The 24,382-nt window shown below is 46.9% G+C and overlaps 1 protein-coding gene across 1 annotated transcript; it reads left to right on the forward strand.

Moving 5' to 3' along the window:
- APH1B (aph-1 homolog B, gamma-secretase subunit) lies at nucleotides 1–24,054 on the forward strand. Its single transcript, XM_030577985.1, is given in 5 exon segments — nucleotides 1–74; nucleotides 76–107; nucleotides 10,110–10,265; nucleotides 21,872–21,999; nucleotides 22,566–24,054. Coding segments are annotated over 5 exon segments (558 nt in total). The 3' UTR covers nucleotides 22,734–24,054.
- The last annotated feature ends 328 nt before the right edge of the window (nucleotides 24,055–24,382 follow it).

Raw genomic sequence — 24,382 nt, forward strand, 5'->3', positions numbered from 1 at the left:
ATGACTGCGGCTGTATTCATTGGGTGCAGCTTCATCGCCTTCGGGCCGGCACTGGCCCTGTGCGTCTGCACCATCGCCGCTGCGCCTTGTCTTCCTCATCGCTGGGTGTGTGAGCCAGGTGGGGCCGGGCCAGGGAGCGACACCTACCTGGGCCTCCTGAGACTGCTCAGCGGTCATGCAGCGTCTGTGCAGGGGCAGGTGGGGAGGAGCCCCTAGGGGCCCCCACCTGGGCGTCAGCCCATTCCCCCCCTCGGCGGAAGGAATCCCCAGTCCCCTCACTCTGGGTGTCAGCCCCTCCCCCGATGGGAGATACCCCAGACAGTCCTCAGCCTGGAGGCTACCCGCCCTCTGCCGTCGATGGTAGAAGCCCCCGACCTCACCCCATGGCACAAACCTCTCCTCCCACCTCCTGGCAGGAGAAGCCCCCAGACCCAGGTGTATTTGAGGTTGTGACCTCAGATCCCACCTGAGTGTATCAGCCTCCTGTTCCCCTAAAGGCAGAGAGAGGTTGCATCTCTGCAAAACAGCAGGACCCGCCCACCCCCTGCAAAGGTCTGACACACACATCGCAGTTAGGGAGAAGTTAAGTGTGTGGGGAACACCAGCCTAATAATAGGGCATGAGCCCCCCCAACTCAGGGTGTTGGGTTTAGTGGCACATGTGGGAGACCCCAGCCCCCATTCCCGATGTGGGCAGCACAAGAGGACCAACCCTTATTAAAGGATCACATTCTCCAATGATAGCCCCTAGTCATATATATATGAACCAGACAACAGGAGTAGGGGCTATTACTAGAGAATAAGGATTGGGGAAGGGGGTGGGGGTGAGTCTCCAGACAGCTGTGATTCTAAATTGGGCAGACTCCTGGGTGCTGTCTCTAGACCACATAGCCATGATGACAACCCTGTGTTAACAAGAATTTGCTCCCAAAGGACAGGATTAAAACCACATTTAGCAGCCATTCCCAAGTTCTTTGGCTATGGTAGGAAATAGATGTCAGCAAAAATAGTTTTTAGCAACAGTGCCCCCATAACTCATATTGAAAATAACATAGCCCAGTCAAAACCTTTTCACTGTTGTCTCAGGAAACATGGTTGAGAGTGGTCAGTCCACTTCCTGCAACAGTTCAGCTTCCTTGTGTAGTCAAGGCTCTCAGACGGTTTTCTGAAACCATTTTAATCACAGTATGCTCTGTCTACATTGCGGGTAAAACTGTTAGTCTAAGCTGTTTTTTTAAATTAGTTTTTCAAATAATTTACAGTATTAGCATGGTAAATGGGGTTTGTGGGAGAGTATGTGTCTGCTTTGTAACCCACTTCAATACAGGTCTTCCTTGTCAATGCATCTTCCGATTTGCCTATTACAAACTGTTGAAGTAAGTTAAATGTTTCTGGTGTCTCTTAGGCCTTGCCTACAGTGCCACTTTATAGCGCTGTGACTTTCTCGCTCAGGGGTGTGAAAAAACACACCCCTGAGCGCTGCAAGTTTCAGCACTGTAAAGTGGCAGTGTAGATAGTGCACCTGGTAGCTACTCCCCTTGTGGGGGTGCTGGTGCTGTGACTACACATCCATGTTAAAGTGCTGTCATGGCAGCACTTTAACGTTGCTAGTGAAGACATACACTTACTCTTTCGAGGCTTATACTGAATAGGTAGCCTGTAGTATGCCAGCACTCCTCTTACGGCCTCACCAGTTTCTGCATAATTGGGGATTTAATATAAGTCCTTATGTTACAAAGAAAACTTTCTAAACATGACTTGAAAATCAGGTTTGAAAGTGTTGTATTATATGATGTATTCAGATAAAAATAACAGGCCTAATAGACGCATTAATGTATGACTGTTTTCTCTCCTATAATAAGACTATCCTTGGGTATAGAAAGAACTAAAAAATAAATAACTTGGGTCTCATCTGTCAAGGATCTCCATTAAAAAAAATTGATTGTTAATTAGAACAAACTCCAGTGTTTCAGCATTATATTTTGACATTTTCGTGAATTATTGTCGTTCCCTGCTTGTGAGTTTTCCAGAATTTCTGATTCGTCACTGCTATATCAGTAATTTAGTTATTAAAAACTCAGATTAAATCTGTGATCCTATATCCCTAAGCAAAATGAAATCTGAGAAATATAGCATCTAGGAAAAAGTTTTAAAATACAATGTTTTTATTTCTTTAAATTCCATCTAAGTCTGAATACAAAATTAATATAGGCTGGAAAACTGGGGGAACTGAGTAACAGTGTCATATGATGGCATTTTAGATCACGATAATTTACATCCTGTGGCTGTGAATGCTGTAGAAACAGCAGTTGAGTGAACATGGCTGACACCAAGAACAACAGCTTGTCTCACTGACCTCAATAAGAAATGCATTGCATGATGATATGTGCCATCATTTCATGTGACACAAATGTTACTCTCCACTGCTACCATTTCTGCAAAAGAATCAGATATCAAATTCTTCTTTTACAAGTGTCATCACAATTTAGGTGTTGGCTAAAAGTATTTGCAAAATAATCAAGGTATCTGCGTTGGCAATTTTATTTCAAAAACCAGTGAATGGGGGTAGATAAACCAGAAGAAAATCTTTATTTTTGTTCTTGGCATCAAAATAATTGGTATAAACCCTGTAACAAGTTCTAACAAATTTTTCCAAATTCTTATTAAACTAGTAAACTGATTTTTGCTTGGATAAAGGTTCTTCAGGTACTTGGCATTAATTTGAGGTTTTAACATTTGAGTATCCGAAAAGAGTGTAGACATGGGCACTGATCCTGCAAAGAATTAAGCGTGTGTTTAGCTTTATGCACTGTGAGCAGTCCCATTTAAGTTATTTAACTTAAGCATATGAGTAAGTTTTTGCAGGATCAGGACCAAGATATAGAAACTGTTAGAGCTAAAACCCCCCATTAGGAATTCCGCTGAACAGGTTGAAATGTTTGGCTTAAGTTTTTCCTGGGTCTGTTTATCCAGAACTAAAATATTATAGGAGGAGCTGGTAACACCATCTATTATGAAGGCTGCCCAACAATACTTGTTATAATATCCTGTTTTCAGTTGTGTATAACTTTTTTTGTCTTCATCCATATGGTCTGAAATTTTCCATGCTGGATGTCTACCACAGGGTGAATTTCAGCCAAAATATTTCAGCCATTTCTGAGAATGGGACTACGAGAAAATAAGTTGTTTTGCCCATATTGAAAAATTCTGATGACCTTTGCTTTGAAAAGCCTCCCCCCATCCTTTGCATATAATTATTTAAGTGGCTTTCTTGTTTCATTTAGACATTTAAAAATAAGATCTGACTAGTTTAAAGTAGCAAAGTTGAAAAATAGAATGTATGGACATTAAGGTATTACTTTTAAAAATATTGTCTTTATTTCAGAAAAGCTAATTAGGGCTTAATGACTATAAGCCAGGAGGAAACCATACCCATCTCGGTCAGACAGTTGTCCTATGGTAAGTTGAAATGCAGTCAAAACTATTTAACTTGTACCCAAAATAGTCATGTTAGAAAAAAAAGTCATTTGTAAAATGTTATAGCCACAGAATATGTTAACTTTTGCATGCAGACTGTGTTTATTTGCTACTCCATTTTTATTTGTTTCACAAAGTCTTGTAGACTCCAACAGGCATGTAAAAACTTACTTTATAGATGTTCAGATTACGTAAGGCAAAAGATATCAAAATAATTTTACCATTAACATCAAAAGGAAGCTGTTAATGAAAAGCACTACAATTGCTAAGAATTATTTTCTTAAATTCAGAGCCATTTTACAACCATTGACTAATTCTTTCCAAGGCTCCAGGAGCTAGGTAATTATTTTCATCCCTACTTCATAAATGGGACTATTTAAAAAAAAAAAACATGCCCAAGATCCTAGAGGCAATTACTGTGAGAATGAGGATTAGAATTCAGGAATTCCATGTTTTCAGTTCTCTGGTTAATCTACTAGACCACACTATGTCTCAAGATGACCAGGGTTGTGCTGAAATATGAGATGCAGTAAAACTATGATTCTACTTTGTCATGAAGCATTATGTTAATTCTGTATATTTCTTTCAGTAAAGTTCAGTCTCTATAGTTTTCAGAAATAAATATATTACCCTTTTTAAAACAATCGTGGCTTTAGCACTCGTGAAAGATAACATGTTAACAGCTCTGAAAAATGAAGTTCTTCTTCGAATGATTGCTCACATCCATTCCAGTTAGGTGTGCGCGCCGTGCGTGCACGTTCGTCGGAAACTTTTTACCCTAGCAACTCCAGTGGGCCGGCAGGTCACCCCCTAGAGCGGCGCCGCCATGGCACCCAATATATACCCCTGCCGGCCCACCCGCTCCTCAGTTCCTTCTTACCGCCGTGTCGGTTGTTGGAACTGTGGAGCGCGGCATAGCTGTCCTCCACGTCCCTAGCTCTCCTTGTTCTACGGTTGTTAGTTAGTGGTTAAGTATCTGCCGCGGCGCTACCGGCACTGTCGACTCCGGGCCCGGTGGGTCCGTTGAGTCCGGTCCTGCCGAGCTCCCCCATAAGATCTGGGGTTGAGCTATTGGTCCCATCGACTCCAGAGACCTTCGCCTCGGCATGGGACCTCATTGCCCTGACTGAGTCAACTCAGCCGCCACCCCCGGTACCTCCGGTGTGGGTAGCGTCCAGGGGCAAACCCATGATGACGGCGCTGTCTCGGGACTCAACCGCTCCCCTCGGCGGTACCAGTCGTACTTGTGGCACCGATCGGGAACCCGGTCCCGATCCCAGCACCGGTATGGCTCCCGGTACCGGTCCCCGGCACCGAGAACATCTTCGGTGCCGGACCGCGGAGACTCTTACCAGCCACGGTCGGCCCCTCTATGGCCTTCCAGACAGCCGTCGGTGTCATCACAGGCGGACAGTGTATACGCGCTGGGCACCGACAGACAAGCGGCTCTCTTCCAAGACCCTCCGCAACAGAACTAGGGTCCGCAGCAGTGGGGGTTCTGGACACCCTGGGCGTACCATCAAGCCCAGGGCCCCCAACAGCTTCCTCCTAGGCCTGCAACGGCAGAGCACAGGGTGCTGGAGGCATCGTTGTCCCGCCCCCCCTCCCTCCCCGGACGGGGAGGAAGGATCGAAGCAACAAGACCCTGGTCTCCCTCCTGAGCCAGAGGCGAGGGCTGAGGCGGACCCCCCGCTGGACACTTTCTTGCCAGGGGTCTCCTCATCCTCTTCTCCTGACGAAGCAGTGGCTGGCACTTCCTCCAATAGCCCTCCTCCGCTAGATCTCAGGGCACATCAGGACCTCCTCAGGCGCGTAGCACAGAATCTGAGCCTGCAAGCTGAGGAGGTCTCTGAGATCGAGGACCCCGTTGTCAGCATCCTCTCCTCCGATGCTCCCACCAGGGTCGCCCTACCCTTCATTAGGACGATCCAGGCCAACGCCAATACAATCTGGCAGTCACCGGCCTCCATCCCCCCTACTGCGAGGGGCGTCAAAAGGAAGTACATGGCCCCCTCCAAGGGCTATGAGTACCTCCACATTCACCCGACACCATGTTCCCTGGTGGTGCAGTCGGTGAACGAGAGGGAGCGTCACGGACAGGAAGCCCCAGCCCCCAAATCCAAGGAGGCCAGGCGTATGGACCTCCTCGGCCTCAAGGTCTATTCGGCTGGGGCCCTTCAGCTCAGGGTTTCCAATCAACAAGCCCTTCTTAGCCACTACGCTTTTAACTCGTGGGTGGCAGCGGACAAGTTCAAAGAGCTGCTGCCACAAGAGGCTCGTCAAGAATTTGCGGCGATTCTTGACGAGGGCAAGAAGGTTGCACGAACCTCGTTGCAGGCCTCCTTGGACGCTGCAGACTCGGCTGCCCGTACCCTCGCCTCGGGGGTAACGATGCGCCACATCTCCTGGCTTCAGGTTTCTGGCCTTCCACCGGAGCTCCAGTACACCATCCAGGACCTCCCGTTCGAAGGCCAGGGCCTGTGCTCGGAAAAGAGAGACCCCAGACTGAAAAGTCTTAAGGACAATCGGGTCATTATGTGCTCCCTTGGGATTCACACGCCTGGGACGAAACGCAGACCTTTCCGGCCGCAGCAACAGCAGCAGCGTCGGCCATACCCCCAGTTCCGCCAGCGGCAGGACCTTAATAGGCGCCGCGGCAGGAATGGAAGGCGCAGACAGTCGGGGAACCAAGGGGGGCAGAATCAGAGCTCCTCCAAACCCCCGCCTGGACCCAAACCTTCGTTTTGAAGGTGTGCCCGAGGGCGCAGTACCAGTTTCCCCCACGGATCCTTCCCCCCCGTTTTCCAACCGCCTTTCGTTTTTCCTCCAGGCGTGGACCCAAATAACATCCGACCGCTGGGTCTTACGCATGGTGCAGACGGGATTCCGCCTGCAGTTTGTATCATTTCCTCCCTCCCGCCCCCCTTCCTCGTCCCTCTTCAGGGACCCCTCTCACGAGCAATTCCTTCGACAGGAGGTACAGTCGCTCCTCAACAAAGGAGCTATAGAGGCGGTTCCGGAAAACGAGAAAGGCAAGGGGTTTTATTCCCGCTACTTTCTGATCCCCAAGGCCAAGGGAGGCCTCAGGCCTATCCTCGACCTACGAGAGCTCAACAAGTACCTAGTGAAGTTGAAGTTCCGCATGGTATCCCTGGGGACCATTATCCCATCCCTGGATCCGGGAGACTGGTATGCCGCCCTCGACATGCAGGACGCTTATTTTCATATTGCCATATGGCCACACCACAGACGTTTCCTTCGATTCGTGGTGGGCCGCCTTCACTACCAATTTGCAGTCCTCCCATTTGGCCTTTCTACGGCTCCGAGGGTATTCACAAAATGTATGGCCGTCGTTGTGGCACATCTTCGGCGCAGTCGCATTCACGTGTTCCCTTACCTAGACGATTGGTTAATTCGGGGCACGTCGGAGCTGCAGGTTTGCAGCCACGTCCGCAGGATCACCGGCCTGTTTGCTACCTTGGGCCTCATGATCAACGTGGACAAGTCCACCCTGCTTCCCTCGCAGAGGGTGGAGTTCATTGGGGCCGTCCTGGACTCCACCGTGGCCAGGGCCCTTCTGCTGTTTTCAAGGTTCCAGGCGTTGTCGGCGATCGTTCAGCGCTTGCTGGCAGCCCCCTTGACATCGATACGGACATGTCTAACCCTGTTAGGCCATATGGCAGCCTGCACATTTGTGACCGGATACGCACGGCTCCGCATGAGGCCCCTCCAGTCGTGGCTCATCGTACATTACCGGCCGGCAAGGCAATCACTAGACATGCTGATCACAATCCCCCAGGGGGTGTTGGATTCTCTCAGCTGGTGGCTAGACCAGTCCGTAGTGTGTGCGGGGCTTCCATTCCACCCGCCCCAGCCCTCGGTGTCCCTAACGACGGATGCCTCAGATCTCGGCTGGGGGGCCCACCTGGGAACCCTGAGAACACAGGGCCTGTGGTCCCTGCAGGAGGTGAAGCTACACATCAACATGCGGGAGTTGAGAGCGGTCCGCCTTGCTTGTCAAATGTTCTGTCACCAGCTTCGGGGTCGTTGTGTCGCGGTATTTACCGACAACACGACGACCATGTACTATATCAACAAGCAGGGCGCCACCAGATCCTCTCCCCTATGTCACGAGGCGATGCAACTCTGGGACTTTTGTATAGCCCACTCCATTCACCTCACGGCTTCCTTCCTCCCCGGAGTACGGAACACGCTGGCGGACCGCCTGAGCAGATCCTTCCTCTCTCACGAGTGGTCCCTTCGCCCGGACGTCGCTCTCTCAATCTTCCAGAGGTGGGGATGTCCCCGCATGGACCTCTTCGCGTCCAGGGGGAACAGGAAATGCCAGGCGTTCTGCTCCTTTCAGGGCCGGGAACCGGGGTCTATAGCGGACGCCTTCCTTATTCCGTGGACGACCCACTTGTTCTACGCGTTCCCCCCGTTCCCGCTGGTCCACAGGGTCCTTCTGAAGGTGCGCAGGGACAGGGCCCGCGTGATCATGGTAGCCCCGGCGTGGCCCAGACAGCATTGGTACCCCATGTTGCTGGACCTGGCCATAGCCGACCCAGTTCCCCTGCCCCTTCACCCGGACCTGACTACCCAGGACCACGAAACTCTCTGTCACCCGGACCTCCAGTCGCTGCACCTAGCAGCGTGGCTCCTGCGTGGCTGACCAGTTCTGAGTTGCGCTGCTCCACCCCGGTACGTGAGGTACTCTTGGGCAGCAGGAAGCCTTCCACTAGAGCGACGTACTCGGCCAAGTGGAAGCGTTTCTCCTGTTGGTGCATGGAGAAAGGTCTCCTCCCGTTGGAAGTTTCGGTGGCCAATATTTTGGACTATATTTGGTCCCTCAAACAACAGGGCCTGGCGATACCGTCCCTGCGGGTCCACTTGGCGGCTATCTCCACCTTTCACCCGTGTGGGGATGGCCGCTCCGTTTTCTCTCACCCAACGGTGACTAGATTCCTGAAGGGGCTGGAACGTCTATACCCTAACGTCCGACCCCCTGCCCCGACCTGGGATCTTAACCTGGTGTTGTCTCGGCTCATGGAGCCCCCCTTCGAGCCGTTAGCTACTTGCTCCCTACTCTATCTTTCTTGGAAGACTGCCTTTCTAGTAGCTATTACCTCAGCTAGACGGGTGTCGGAACTCCGGGCTCTCACGGTAGACCCCCCGTATACAGTCTTCCATAAAGATAAGGTGCAGCTGAGGCCACACCCTGCCTTTCTCCCCAAGGTGGTCTCAGCCTTCCACGTCAACCAAGAGATATTCCTCCCGGTTTTTTTCCCGAAACCTCATTCTTCACGCAGGGAGCAACAACTCCACTCGCTTGATGTCCGTAGGGCTCTCGCGTTCTATGTGGAGAGGACAAAACCGTTCCGAAAATCCCCCCAGCTTTTCGTGGCAGTAGCGGACCGCATGAAGGGGCTTCCCATTTCCTCGCAGAGGTTATCCTCGTGGGTAACATCCTGTATCAGGCCCTGCTACGAGCTGGCCCACGTTCCTACGGGCCGTGTGACTGCGCATTCTACCAGGGCGCAGGCGTCGTCACTGGCTTTCCTCGCCCGTGTGCCCATCCAGGAAATCTGTCGGGCAGCGACCTGGTCATCAGTCCACACCTTTGCTTCCCACTACGCCCTGGTCCAGCAGTCCAGAGAGGACGCGGCCTTCGGATCTGCAGTGCTCCATGCCGCGACTTCTCACTCCGACCCCACCGCCTAGGTATGGCTTGGGATTCACCTAACTGGAATGGATGTGAGCAATCACTCGAAGAAGAAAAGACGGTTACTCACCTTTGTAACTGTTGTTCCTCGAGATGTGTTGCTCACATCCATTCCACACCCGCCCTCCTTCCCCACTGTCGGAGTAGCCGGCAAGAAGGAACTGAGGAGCGGGTGGGCTGGCAGGGGTATATATCGGGTGCCATGGCGGCGCCACTCTAGGGGGCGACCTGCCGGCCCACTGGAGTTGCTAGGGTAAAAAGTTTCCGACGAACGTGCACGCGCGGCGCGCACACCTAACTGGAATGGATGTGAGCAACACATCTCAAAGAACAACAGTTACAAAGGTGAGTAACCGTCTTTTCTCTCTCTATGGAAGAGATGTTATATAATAGAGGTAATATCAGTGCCCACGTAACCCAGCCAGCATACCTCAACCTTGATCTTCCAACGTATCTCTTATCTTTTGGGGTGAGATGGTGCTTCAGTCTCCAAGCCCGTTTTGTCCTTGTCTCTTCTAATAAAACTGCCATCAGTTGAGAGGAGACAATAATATCTGAGTTCTGATTCTAGCTCTGACATGGATTTGCTCTATCGTCTTCGAAAAATCACTTAACCTCTCTCTCCCATTTCCATCTTGAGGCAATGGGAATATTTGTTCACTTCACAGCAGAATTGTGAGTGTTGGTTGATGTTCATAAAGCACTTGGAAGATGTAAAGTCCTCTGTAAGTTCTAAGTATTATTCTTCTCCTCTATCACAACCAAAGAATTAGTTGGTTTCCAATAAAAATATACTGTAGGAATGAAATGGAGAGATTCCTTAGAATTCTTTTGTCTTTGAATATGACTTCACTTATAAAATCTTGCCACCTGCAAGTAATGTGAGGATTTGTCTAAAGACTTGTAATTAGTCTCTTGTGTGTTTGTGTGTGTTCTTTGCATAGTGTCTGGCCTGGGTTTTGCGATCATGAGTGGAGTATTTTCTCTTGTGAATATCCTGACTGACTCCTTGGGACCAGGCACAGTGGGTATTTATGGAGATTCTCCTCAGTACTTCCTGTCTTCTGGTAGGTAAATCTGTGCATGGGAGTGTGGCCTGGTGATTGTTGTGGGGGCTGAGGGGCAAGTGAAGACTGAATTTATTCAGTCACTTTTTCTGACAAGCTCTTAACATTTCCTGGTATAAGTGGCCCATGGAAAACTTTATTTAACCCACTATGAGGGCTCTGACTGTACTGTGAGATATTTGTGTGTATCTTAGTATACGTTTGAATAAACATAACTTTCACTAAACAGTTACGTTAATTTTTGGCTCATGAAGCATAAGATTAATTAAGAATTCAGCTTTTTAAGAAATATTTTACTAGTTTTGCCTCTAGACATTCGGGGTCCTGACCACCAACTGATTGGAAGTCAATCTCACTTTGGTAAACATCCAGGATTCGGTGTGTTATTTTTCTGCAACTTAAAATCTGTTGCAAATATTTAAATTTTGGTGTACTTTAAAAAAAATTGTTTTAGTGTAATAAAATAGAGGTTGCAATGACATCAAATTATAAACAATATAAATCACTTGTATTTATTTATGTATTTTCCTTTTCCTTTAAGGGTATTCCTCCCATATATGAAAGTCTAAAAGGACTATAACACAAATTAGGGCTTTGACACCGTTCTTTCTTATTTTACTATTTTTTTGAAGTCAGATCTGTTTGTCATTCTGATCTTGATCATTGCAAAACTAGAGTACCTCTTTAGGTAATGCAAAGCTAAGGAAAACACATTTTTTCTGAATGAGGCTTGCTGGACACCTTGGGTGTTTATCTCAAGGTTGATATGTAAATCAGATCACCCAGATCTTGTATAAATAATACCCCTAGTAATATGAAAAGATCAACTTTGAATTATTGCAGAAGAATAGAACAATAGTAAGATAGATTTCCAAAATGTTATGTTTTGAAAAGCGTATATGCTTTATGTTATCCGTGGTCTCTGGTGGTGTTTTCAAAAGAGATTGATTGGGGATTCTTTCTTCTAGTGGATGCAAGCAGTGTACATTCATTAAAACTTGCCATCCTGTAAAGGCAGACATTTCATCTGGAATTGAAATAAAATAAAAATTAAAGGACCATACTTCAGGCCAGACTGTTTAAACATATGCTCGCTGCTAGACTCTGGTAGAGAAAAATAAACTCTCTCTGCTGGTGTAGTGGCTAGTAGAGAGAACAGATTCTTTGTGCAAGTTCAAAAGGGTTTATTACAAATTGGTAGGAGAAATTAGGTTGTTTGACTGCAGCACTGACTGAGTTTGGCTAGGTCCTGGCCTCTGTTAGGGCCAAATATTGTTCTGCTTTGCAGAAATACCAACTCACTCATCTATTGTTTTCCTTAATGGCTTTTGATCTCTCCACCATAAAGCAGATTTTACAGGGTTGCCAGGAAGGAAATCACTCCTGGCCCTGTTACGAAAGCATCAGTTATTCATAGAGGCATGAATAGTGGAGAAGCAGAGCAGAACTGTTGGACTATCATAAGGTTTGCCCATGATTTTAAGGAATGTCCACTCATTCGTGAATAATTTTGGCAGTGTAGGACATGACAGGGTGAGAGGTACAATAGGTTTGATGAGTTTTAACAAATTTTAAGTTGTCCCTATTTGTTAATGCCTTACTTCCTAATTATTACCATTAATTTGAGTTGCCAGGGACTTGGTTTTGCTTGTTGAACATCACAGAACAATAAATTGTTCTTTTTGTGTATGCAGAAAGCAAAGAACCAGGCAGAAACATTTTAATGAAAAAGTTAAAAACATAAAGTCTTCATTTCAACACATTCCCTTATTCCCTCTCCCTTCCTTTGCATAGAGACTTACAAAAGGTAAAATGCTTACTTGAAATTCCCTTACACATGGCATGATATCTTGTTGAGAAATAAGTGGTTCAGTCACTTTGTGATAGGTGTCTGTTGTTCAGTCCTTTTTCTTAAACCAATAGAACACAGAGAGGAAAGTAACCTCCCCCCCCAAAAACAAAAAAAAAAAGGCAGCACTAGTCTCTGCTGGTTGTAGGTCCATTGCTGAAAGATCACAGAAAAAGTACACAAAATATGACCCAATTTTATTGATTCTGAATACCCCGTATCAGTGGTAGAAGCCTATAGAAAATCTTGGGAAGAACAGTAGAAATGTAAATCCATAAATGTATAAAGTCAGTCTAGATCCTGACATATTTAAGAACACCATATGTGTGTTATTGATTGCATAGAAAGCTCCATCATTTTTAAACATTTATATTCGTGTTGAGGTAAGATGTGTCCAAAATTATGCACATTGTTTACAAAAACAGACAGTTGTGTAGCTAACTTCATTGGCTACAGTGTTACAATTAATCTCCTGATGCCTCTTTAATTAACTATTGTTGCCACTTTACAAAGTGTAAGTGTGTGTTTGTGTGTAGAGAGAGAGAATAAAGTGTCACTGCCCTTGACTTTCTCTTCAAAACAACCATTAGACCAGGGGTGGGCAAACTTTTTGGGCCAAGGGCCACATCTGGGTGGGAAAATTGTACGGAGGGCCAGGGCAGGGAATTGGGGTATGGGAGAGAGTGTGGGGTACAGGAAGGGGCTCAAGGCAAGAGATTGGGGCAGAGGAGGGGTGCAGGATGTATGAGGGGGCTCAGGGCAGGGGGTTGCGGTGTGCGAGAGGGTGCGGGGTGCAGGAAGGTGCTCAGGGCAAGGGATTGGGGCAGAGGAGGAGTGTGGGGTGTATGATGGGGCTCAGGGCAGGGGGTTGGGGTGTGGGAGAGGGTGCAGGGTGCAGGAAGGTGCTCAGGGCAAGGTACTGGGACAGAGGAGGGGTGCGGGGTGTACAAGGGGGCTCAGGGAAGGGGTGCGGACTGGGGGAGGGGGCTCAGGGCAGGGGGTTGGGGTGCACAGGGATGCAGCAGGGGGCTCAGGGAAGGAGGTTGGGGTGCAGGAGGGGTGCAAGGTGCAGGCAGGAGGCTTTGGGCAGGGAGTTTTGGGGCGGGGTGCAGGAGGGATTCGGGCTCCGGCCTGGAGCCGCTTACCTAAAGCGGCTTCGGAGTGGCAGCGTCGCACACCAGGGCCAGGGCAGTCTCCCTGCATGCCTGCCCTGGCCCCAGCCCTGCGCTGCTCCAGGAAGCGCTGTGGCTCCTGGGGGAGGGGAGGGAGGGCTCTGCATGTGCTGCCCTTGCTGCACCTCCAGGTACCTTCCCTGAAGCTCCCATTGGCTGTGGTTTTCCGTTCTTGGCCAATGGGAGCTGCAGGGGCGGTGCCTGGAGGCAAGGGAATGCACGGAGCCCTTTGTGCCCGTGCCCGGGGCTGCAGGGAAGTGGTGCCAGCCACTTCTGAGAGTGGCGCCCATGGCGCCAAGGGAGGCAATCGCGCTGGCTGGATCCAAGGCCCTGAGGAGCCAGATCCAGCCTGCAGGCCATAGTTTGCCCACCCCTGCATATAGACACTTTGTATTGTGATTAGTATACATTTATACGGTGTATATTGTAACCCCACAGCACTTTAAGGAACTGTAAACTATAAATACACAACAAGAAAGTGTCCAACTTTCTTGTTGCATAACAGATGTTCCTAAATTTCCTGTTGTGGTTAAAACTTTAAATCAAACTGTTAAGATGTGTTTATGAAGAAACTGAAATGTCCTTAACTGTGTCCCAATTTAATGTTGCAATATTTAGTCCCTAGATGGCGCCATCTCACATCATTGTGACTTCAAATGGTTCTGATTTCATGTAATTTCAATGTTGCTAATTTTGTTTTAAGAGAAAAGATAAGAATTAAACTCTCCATTTCCATTTTAGAAGTCCCACTTTTCTCAGATTGCAAAATATAAATATTTTATTCAAAGAAGAACAGTGCATTATTGAAATGTTATGTTTGATTTCTTTGAGAGCACTTGTTTTAATCGTACCAGATGCTTTTGACCTTAGCTTATACTTTTGAAATATGAGATCTTTTTGATTAAAAAGGCAAGGTTTTTTGATATGAATTTGTTTGATTTTTTTCCCCCTTGAGATCTTGTGAATGTGCTCAGTTGGAGTAGACTGATAGCTCAGTTATTTCAGTTGTCTGCCTCCTGCTTTCTAAACTTGGATAGTTGTGTATTAATTGACTAGATTAATAAAAACCCCAATCTAATGGAGTGGAGAGAACAGTGACTCAGATACATGCTTTCCTCTTGTCCTAAGACACCATAGAAAGAACTCTATGCAGTAAAGGCAACACAAAGTGACAGCTGAAAAAAGTGAGCATTCAACTTCTGTGTCAAAATTTCATATATGAACCCTAAATCATGGTTTGCTTTATATCAACATTACAATCCCTAGAGCAGGGGTAGGCAGCCTATTGCACGCATGCCGAAGTCGGCACGCAAGCTGATCTTTCGGTGGCACCCTCAGTGCCCGGGTCCTGGCCACTGGTCCAGAGGGCTCTGCATTTTAATTTAATTTTAAATGAAGCTTCTTAAACATTTAAAAAACCTTATTTACTATACATACAACAATCGTTTAGTTATATATTATAGATTTATAGAAAGAGACCTTCTAAAAATGTCAAAATATATTACTGGCACATAAAACCTTAAATTAAAGTGAATAAATGAAAACTTGGCACCCCACTTCTGAAAGGTTGCTGACCCCTGACCTAGAGGAAGTTCCAAACCTAAAGTCCCTACACTCTTTTTCTGAATAGTCCTATTTTTAATATGAACATTTTCCAACTGGCTGCTTAAGTGGTCAGAAAACAGAATATGAGAGTTTTTTTGTCAAACAGTTTTGACACATTTTCTAAGCAGCTGTAAAACTCAATATTGTAAATGGAATCTACTTTAGTGCTTACCTGAATGATTGTTATTAGTAAGATGATGTGTTTCAAGTGACAAGCAGTAAACTACTATGGTATTCAGCTGTTTGTTTAGCTAAACTCTTACAGTATGTGAGTCAGGAATAATGTCATCATTATATAATCACGGATGTAGAGTTGTGGTATAACTTTTATCATTTTTGCAGCCTGGCCAAGATGAAGTGAGTTAGGTGAGTATTAAGACCACTTGATAGACATCAGAAATTAAGATATCAAGAATAAATTACTTGACCAAGGCCACACAGTAGGTCCAGGGCAGTTCTTGGTTAGAACTCAGGTAGTCCTTGAGCCCAGAAACAAGACTTCTGTAGGTGGATGTTACAAATCATCAGTCGTCCTTGGGAGTGGGTGTGGTCTAATGGATAGGGCATTGGACTGAGAGTCAAGAGATGTGGATGTCATTCCCAGCTCTACCAGTGACCTTCAATGTGACCGTGGGCAAGCCACTTCCTGTTTCTGTACCTCCATTTCTTTTTCAACTAATTGCTCATGTGTATTCCCCAATAGGTGTGTGTGCTCGCCACGTGCACTGGTGCGGAAGTTTTTCCCCTTGCAGTACCCACAGAGGAGCGTCCCAGCGACCCCTGGAGTGGCGCCTCTATAGCACGGTGTAAGGGGCACTTTGCGCTCCCCCACACTCTCAGTTCCTTCTTGCCACCAGTGAAGGTGCTTTGGAACTGTTCTGCTCCAGATTGTCTGCAGCTTTCTTCTCGACCTCTTGTTCGTTCATTGTAGTAGTACCTATAGGTGAAGATTAGTTTAGTTTAGTGCGCCCGGGTCAGGGCATGCTCCATGCCCCAAGTTGTGCTACACTTGAAGGCGGCCAATGCCAGTGAGTGATCTGCATGCGGACTATTTACACTGTCTGGGGGGAACCCATCTCAGCGATCACTGCGAGATTTGCAGGTCTTTCAAGCCTCGGACCAAGAGGGAAAGGGACATTAGGCTCTGGGCTATCCTGATGGAGTCAGCGTTGACCCTGACTCCGGTGCGCTGCTCCGAGTCAGCACCAGGTGCTGCAGTGTCGGTGCACGGCGACCCCTTGGTGCCATCTACCCATCGGCACCGCTCCCCATCTGCAGGGCATGCCAAGAAGGCTAAGAAGAAGCCTTTGCCGCGGCGGCACCAGAGCAAGACTGGGGAAGAGGCTGGACCCATGTTGGGCAGTCCTCAGTCCCCATTGGCCTCCAGGCCTCCAACTCAGGTTGAGTGGAGTAGCCCGGCCCAGTCAGAGCAGGCTTCCCTGGATGTCTGGATGTCCTCCATGCTAGAGGCCCTGCAAGCGGCTCGGGACATTATGTCCCTGCCGGTACCAGGGGCACCACCAACGCTGGGTCCCCGGTCCAGAGGCAAGCCACCGTGGGGATCTCCGCAGTTGCCCCCTGCTTGGTACCATTTGTGGTCGAGGGAATCTTCCCGATGCTGTTCGCCACTTAGCAACCACCCCATGCGTAGTCCACACCGGTCACCGTCAACCCCCACCAGGTGGTCTGGTTGGGTTCTGACTAACAGGGGTTCCAGGCACCGCTCTGCCTTGAGGAGCAGGCCCCGTCGAGACCGAGACAGATGGCACCGAAGGTCCTCATCTCCAAGGGGCTTCCGTAGCCAATCGTGACATGAACATAGACACCGTTCCTGTTCATTGTCTTGTTCCACAACCCCGCCACAGCACCACTTCCGCAGTCCTGGGCATCGATCGCGGGCACAATGCCGCTGCAAATCCTCCCGCCAGAGTTGATTGCGGAGCAGCTGCTACCGGCGGTACCATTCCTCCACATCAGGATCATGGTCTCCTCCTTGGCACCGTTCCCGCTGCTGCCGCTTCCCCCAGTCCAGGGACAGGGACAGGTTGTACACCAGCCTGGCCTTCCTTTGTAGCCATCGATCAATGGGACAGGCCAGTCAGGCTGAACAGCCTGCTGTGCTGGTGCCACAGCAGGTGCAGTGGCACCAGGCTCCTTGGCTGGCACCATGGTACCAATGGGCCCTGTGGCTCCTGATACAGGGGGGGTTGGTTGGTTTTTGGAGTTTTGGAACAGCTGTCAGCCTCCATTTCCCAGCCTCCTAGAAAGGAGTCAATGGGATGTGCACTTTTGGTTCAGTGCTCAGAGGGCGACTAAGTGGTGGGACCCCCAGTACTGGTGGGTTCGCAGAGTACTGCGCCCACCTCCTCACCCTCCCCTGATGATGCGATTACGGCCCCTCCTCCCTCTGTCCCACAGGAAGACTCTAAAGCCCAGCAGGAACTATTGAAAAGGGTGGCATCAAGCCTCAACCTTCAGGCCGAGTAGGAGGAGGAAACCTCTGACTCCCTCTTCAACATCCTATCGGCCTCAGTACTGGGCAGGGTGTCTCTCCCATTCCATGAAGGGGTGGCAAAAATTTCAAACGCCTTGTGGCAAACCCCAACTTCTTTGCCCCCCATCTCTAAGTGGGCTGAACAGAAGTACTTTGTGCCTGCCATGGGGCATGAATACCTGTACACCCACTCTGTCCCCAACTCCCTGGTGATCAATTCAGTCAATCACAGGGAGTGGCAGGGCCAACCAGCTCTGACTCCGAAAAATAAAGACTTAAGGAGGCTGGACTTATTTGGGAGAAAGAGTTATTCATCCTCGAGTTTCCAATTAAGGGTGGCAAACCATCAGGCTCTCCTGGGTTGGTATGAGTTAAATCTGTGGGGCGCTCTTCCCAAATTTGAGGACTTCCTCCAGGAGCATGACAGGAAGGAGTTCAAAGCTCTGGTGGAGGAGGGTACAGCGGCTGCCCTGGCAACCCTGCAGGCAGCCTCGGATGCAGCGGATACAGCTGCATGGTCCATGGCCTCCGTGGCATGCAAGAGGAGGGTGTCATGGCTCCTGCTATCTGGACTGTCCAGTGAAACGCAGAACTCCTTGCAGGACCTCCCGTTTGATGGCAAGGCCCTGTTTTTGGAACAGACGGACGTGAAGCTGCATGGCCTGAAAGATTCCCGCACTACACTTAAGACCTTTGGCGTCTATGTTCTGGCTCTGGCTAGACCTAAGTTTAAGCCTCAATAGGCTCCCACTCAGACCACCCACTCTAAATATGAGTGCGGTTATAAAAATCACAGGACTGTAAGAAATGCCCACAGAGGCAGTCCTGGTCTGCCCCCAAGCCTGGGTCATCCAAGGGTAAACAGGCAGGGATCCAACAGCAATAAAGCGTCCCTTCTCCAACCAGTTTTGAGCTTTTCTCCTGGAGTGGTCGTGGCTGACCTTGGACTGATGGGTCCTCAACACCATCTCCTGAGGCTACACCCTCCAATTTATCTCTAACCCACCCAACCACCCTTCACCCTTGTCCCTCCTGGAGGACTTGTCTCACAAGGCCCTGCGCGAGCAGGAGGTGGGGTGGCTCGTTGGCTTAGGAGTGGTGGAAGTGGTGCCAGTGGAGTTCAAATGCAAGAGGTACTACTCCCACTATTTCCTTATCCCGAAGGCCAAAGGGGGGCTCAGGCCCATCCTGGACCTGCAAGACCTGAACCAGTACTTGGTAAAGCTCAAGTCTCTCATGGTCTCTCTGGCCTCCATCATCCCCTCCCTGGATCCCTGGAATTGGTACGCCACCCTCGATCTGCAGGACGTGTAGTTCCACATCCATATATTCAAGGGGCACAAGTGCTTCCTCCGTTTCATGGTTGGACAGGAGCACTACCAATTTACAATCCTCCCGTTTGGCCTGTCCACAGCTCCCAGGGTATTCACAAAGTGCATATCTGGGTGGCCGCCTTCCTCAGATGTCGTGGGGGCCAGATCTTCTTCCTCTATCTGGATGACTGACTAGAAACAGAAAACAAAATATGATAGGTTTTTTTATGTGCATAATTTTGGACACATCTTACCTCAACATGAATATAAATGTTTAAAAATGATGGAGCTTTCTGTGCAATCAATAACACACATATAGTGTTCTTAAATATGCCAGAATCTAGACTGACTTTATACATTTATGGATTCACATTTCTACTGTTCTTCCCAAGATCTTCTACAGGCTTCTACCACTGATACGGGGTATTCAGAATCAATAAAATTGGGTCATATTTTGTGTACTTTTTCTGTGATCTTTCAGCAATGGCCCTACAACCAGCAGAGACTAGTGCTGCCTTTTTTTGTGGGGTGGGGGGCTACTCTCCTCTCTCTCTGTGTTCTATTGGTTTAAGAAAAAGGACTGAACAACAGACACCTATGGATGAAATGCCCTTTTTTGTTTACTCCTTCCTATAACTCTTGTATTCATCGTTTTGCATGTCCTAAAAGCGATTCAAACCAGGCAACCTGGACTCTTTTGTACCTTTCCATTTTAAATAGTACATTCAAGAGGTAACATTTAAAACAAAGATTTATTTTCACCTTTTTATACATAAATATGAGCAAAGTCTGTAAAAAAATATACTAGAGGACTTTGGAATTTAACAAATATACATGACCCACAAACCTAACACTAACTATTGTGGGTTCTCTCAAAATATTTAACAATAAATCTTGATACCTATATCAGTTTGCTTTTTGTGCATGCAGTAACTTGGACCAAATCAATGGACTCCTCTGGAGTAAGATCTTTCCCAGTTCTCCTCATTTGAGCTGTAAAGGAAGGCCTTATTCCTCTCTGGTTCAAGTTCAAAACACAGCTAACTCTTTTTTTCTTCACTAGCTCATTCCCATTTCAGTTACCTTCCCTGAAAGGAAACTGTAAGCATGGTGTGCTCCTAAAGGAACATATGTGATGTTTCTAATCCTTTGGAAACCAGAACTGTCACTTCATCCAATTATGTAACTGCCTAGTTGACATGTTTGATTCCCTTATGTTTTCAAGCCACCTCTGTGCTACCTTATTGTTTATCAGGAAAAAAATAGTGTTCTCTGCATTTAACAAACATTCATGTTAACAAAGTGAAATTTCAGTGTGGTGTGTTGTCTTGCAGTAGGTACCAGACATCCTGCACCTGCCTGCGCTATTCCTGGCATTTGAACATTTTCATCTTAAAGTGGCATATGACTGTCCATCATATTACTGATTTTTTTTTGTGGTGCCTGGGGGGGAAAACATGGGATATTTTTGTGTAGTTTGTGTATTATTGTATTTGGTTTTACTTGTGTTTTAATTAAATCACAGGGTATCCAAAAATTGTCCTTGTCTGTTTACTTGACTGAGTTGGGAACTAACACTGGTACCCGATGTCTTGTTTGATTTTCCTTTAATGGTGCCAGTTACATAGCACTTTTTATAAAGTCTTAATCTTGAGAATATTTAAAAATGGCTTCCTTTTAAAGGGGTGTTGCCACGTGGATTATGCCTGAAGTTTACATTTTCTAAAAATATAGAGAATTTTATACTATGTGGTTATTTAAAAGAAAACCCAAACCCGAAATACTATAAAGCAAATAGTTATTTGCATTTAAATTATTCCTCTGCAGTTTGGCCATACAAACCTTGCAGCATTTTCCCCTGTATAATTATGGCCCAAGCTATATGAAATGCAGAAATAAACAGCAATAATTGTAAGAAATACATTTGATTTTTAAAAATAGTAATTGGACCAGAGCATGTGGAAGTGAGTGTAGAGCTCACCAGTTAGGGCACTCACCTGGAAACGGAGAGCCAGGTTCCAGTCCCCCCCACTCCATTGACTATTTAATTATTTTTATGCAATGGAACAGCTTCAACAGGAGAGAGCTCTGCCCTAGAATACCCCATACCCCAATGATTAGGACACTCTCCTAAGAGGTGAGACACCCCAGTTCAAACCACTTCTCCACATCAGGCAGAGAGGGGAATTGAACTTAGGTTGCCCACATCCTGGGTGAGTGCTCTAACCACTGAGATAAAAGCTATAAGACAGGGGCACCTCCTCTTCTGCTCCCCCCGCCTTTTTGCATGGGATTTGGTGTGCTCTGAGCATGCCTACCATATCTGTCCCCTTATGCAAGATAAATTGGGGACAGCCTATTTTGAGAATCTGGTGGGGCTGAGGTGCACAACAGATGCCCAAGTGCCTAGACTGAGGCAGTTGTGCTCACTGGCAGAAACTTAGGCACCCAGGGTTCTTTCATGGTGGAAATTTAGATGCCTACCAACTTTAGGCACCTACAGAGCTAGGCAGCAGCTGAGCAGACATTTGGGGGATCTCGGTGGCACATAAATGTTGGATTGAGGTGCCTACATTGTCAGTTAGGTGCCTAAGTTCTTTTGTGGACCTAGCCCTTAGTTCCTTTCTCCTTTTTGCTGTACAATTCTAGTAAGCAGGATTTTCTTTCTTTCAATTAATTTTGAAGTTTAAAACCCATTTATTTATTTTTTGTCTTTGCTTCAGGATATAAATGTTTTTTCAGGTTATAAATGTGACTTTTACCCACTTTCCTACCTCTTCCAAAATATAGATTTGAAATCTTCTGCTGGAAGACAAGGAAAACAGTCCATATTTCTTATGCATAGTGAAGGAGGAGCAGTAGATCCAATCAGTTGTGTGAATAGTTTTGCTATGATGTTGTATAAGTCCTGGAATAAGCACATCAGAACCAATCATTTAGGTAAAAATATATGTGGTTTTGGCTGCCTAGCTATATTACATTTACAGCTCTTGCTAGTGTGTGTGCAAAATACATGGAGTTTTGTGTTCTCTTGTGTAGACTGTTGTACAGGTATTAATGGCTATTCATACTGCAAGTTTGAATCAGAGGTTGTGTGGATGAATGAAAACTATGTGTGTTTATACATTTAATGTCTTACCAGTAATGAGGACTAATGATATACTGTCTTTCAGCATTCATGACTTTGGCCATTGTTCTGCTGCACGTATTTTGGGGCATTGCATTTTTTGATGCTTGTGAAAAGAAGAAGTGGTGGGCGCTGGCACTAGTCATCCTGAGCCATTTGCTGGTATCAGGTCTGGTGAGTTCACCTATTGTGATATATTCTTAAAGTCTGCTAGATTGATATGAGGGGAGGGGAAGAAGTGAATACATTTCTGATTAGGGCTGCTGATCATGGCTTTAATAATCAAACAAAAGTGCTAATTAATGAATTATTTGGAGGGTGAAAGCCAAACAAGTCTTTTCACTCAAGCAATTGTTTGTCTGATTCTAAATATCCAGTAACTTTCCAGTTAGGGGACATATTTGTCCTTTGCATTATTTGCCTACCCCATCCTTCTTAAGTGGTCTTTTGTAAGCATTTTTGGTACAAAATAATCTGGGGCCACAAGATGCACAGCAGCTAACTGTTGAAATGCAGCAACATTTGCAATGAAGAGCATCAGTTAGAGCACTGCCAAATGCAGAATTTTGGCCGAGATACTTGGCACTCTTGATGTCTTAAAAATTATCCTCCTGGCTTGTTAGTATCCAGGCAGAGCAGGCAACCTGGATTTCTAAAATCTCATCTGATGACAAGAACTTTGGATGTTAATTTAATTGTTGCTGTTCAACTGAACTATGATTTTTCTTTTCCTTTTGCAGACTTTCCTGAATCCTCAGTATGAAGGCAGCCTAGTGCCATCTTATATTATCATGATGCTTATGGTTACCTGGGCTTTCTTCACTGCTGGTGGCTCCCTTAGAAATCTGAAACTGCGTCTGATGTGCAGAGACAAGGACTTCCTTCTAGGCAACCAGCACCCCAGATAACCTCTAAGCATCTGGATTTTACCCATCCATCTCTCTACATGTGCTTTCACTAAACAACTGGTGCCTTCTTGACCTTTCTTGAATGCAAAGTTGAGATATATATGTACTCCTGTGTAACTTGGCTTCTTTCAGGCAGCTGTCTGAACTGCATATGTGAGTGAAATCTCCTTAAGAGTACCCCAAAATTAAACAGTTTACATGTTAGCTGCTGCTTTGTGCACCAAGTTTGGGCTGAGTTACTAGAACAAATGAACACATATCAAACATGGATAGACTAGATTTAAAGCTAAAAGGCTATCTGCTAACTTCGAATTGCACATCCACTTTGCTATGGAATTAATAAAGATAACATTTTATTGTGCCACAGTGAACTTCTCAATGCAATAATGAAAAAACACAATTTTCTGATGGTGTTTTAGCCAAAGTTAAGATGTTTCCTATTTTAAAAAGCTATAATATTTAATAGTTAGGCTTTTTGAATTGTTAAAATATGTTTTAGAGCATAGGGCAATAACGTCTCTGTGTAAATATTAGAAATATCCCTTCAGGACTATGTTGTTTGTATAGTAGAGATGACACACAAAGGACCATAACTTTTTCTGACTCCTGAAAATGTACTCAGGGTATGTCTACACTACAAAATTAGGTCGATTTTATTTAAGTTGACACTGAGCCTCCGTTTTAAGCAAGTCGATTCTGCGTGCCTCACTATGCACATTGTGTCAACGGAGCGCATCCTCACTAGCAGGGCTTGCATCAACTCAAGGAGCGCTGCACTGTGGGTAGCTATGCCATGGTGCATGGACCCGAATGGAATGTTGGGTTGGGCTTGCAGTGCCTCATAGGACCAAAACATTTGCACAGGTGGCTATGGGAACATGGCATTAGCCTCCCATGACGCACTTACCTCCCTCCCTGAAATCAATAGCAAACAAATCAAGCCTTTTTTCCTAAGCCTGAGTTACCTGTGCAGACTCCATAGCACAGCAAGCATGGACCCCACTGAGCTGTACACTGTTGTGAGTATTACAAACACTTCATGCCTTATCCTGCAGTATTTGCTCAGCCAAAGCAGGAGCCGCCGTGCAGAACAACGTGATGTCACTCAAGCAGCCCTGCTTGAAGCCATGGAATGGAGCAATTCGCAGCTGCTGGTGACAGTTGTGTATCATCTTGACACGGTGGAGTGCTGCTTCTGGGCCCGGGAAACAAGCACTAACTGGTGGGACCACATAGTTATGCAGCTATGGGATGACAAGCAGTGGATGGAGAACTTTTGAATGTGCAAGGCCACTTTCATGGAACTGTGCGAAGAGCTTTCCCCAGCCCTGAAGTGCATTGATACTAAAATGAGAGCTGCTCTGACAGTTGAGAAGGGAGTGGCAATAGCTCTGTGGAAACTTGCAACATCAGACTGCTACCAGTCAATGGGGAATCAATTTGGAGTGGGTAAATCTACCATGGGGTCTGTTGTGATCCAAGTTGCCAGGGCAATCAATAGATTTCTGCTAAGAAGGGTAGCGACTCTGGGAAATGTGCAGGACATAGTGGATGGTTTTGCCACGATGGGGTTCCCTAACTGCGGTGGGGCGATAGGGATATGCATTCTGTCTATCTTGGCACCACCTTGCCAAAGAGTACGTAAATCA

The sequence above is a fragment of the Gopherus evgoodei genome, chromosome 10 (assembly GCF_007399415.2).
Source record: "Gopherus evgoodei ecotype Sinaloan lineage chromosome 10, rGopEvg1_v1.p, whole genome shotgun sequence".
Classification (NCBI taxonomy): domain Eukaryota; kingdom Metazoa; phylum Chordata; order Testudines; family Testudinidae; genus Gopherus; species Gopherus evgoodei.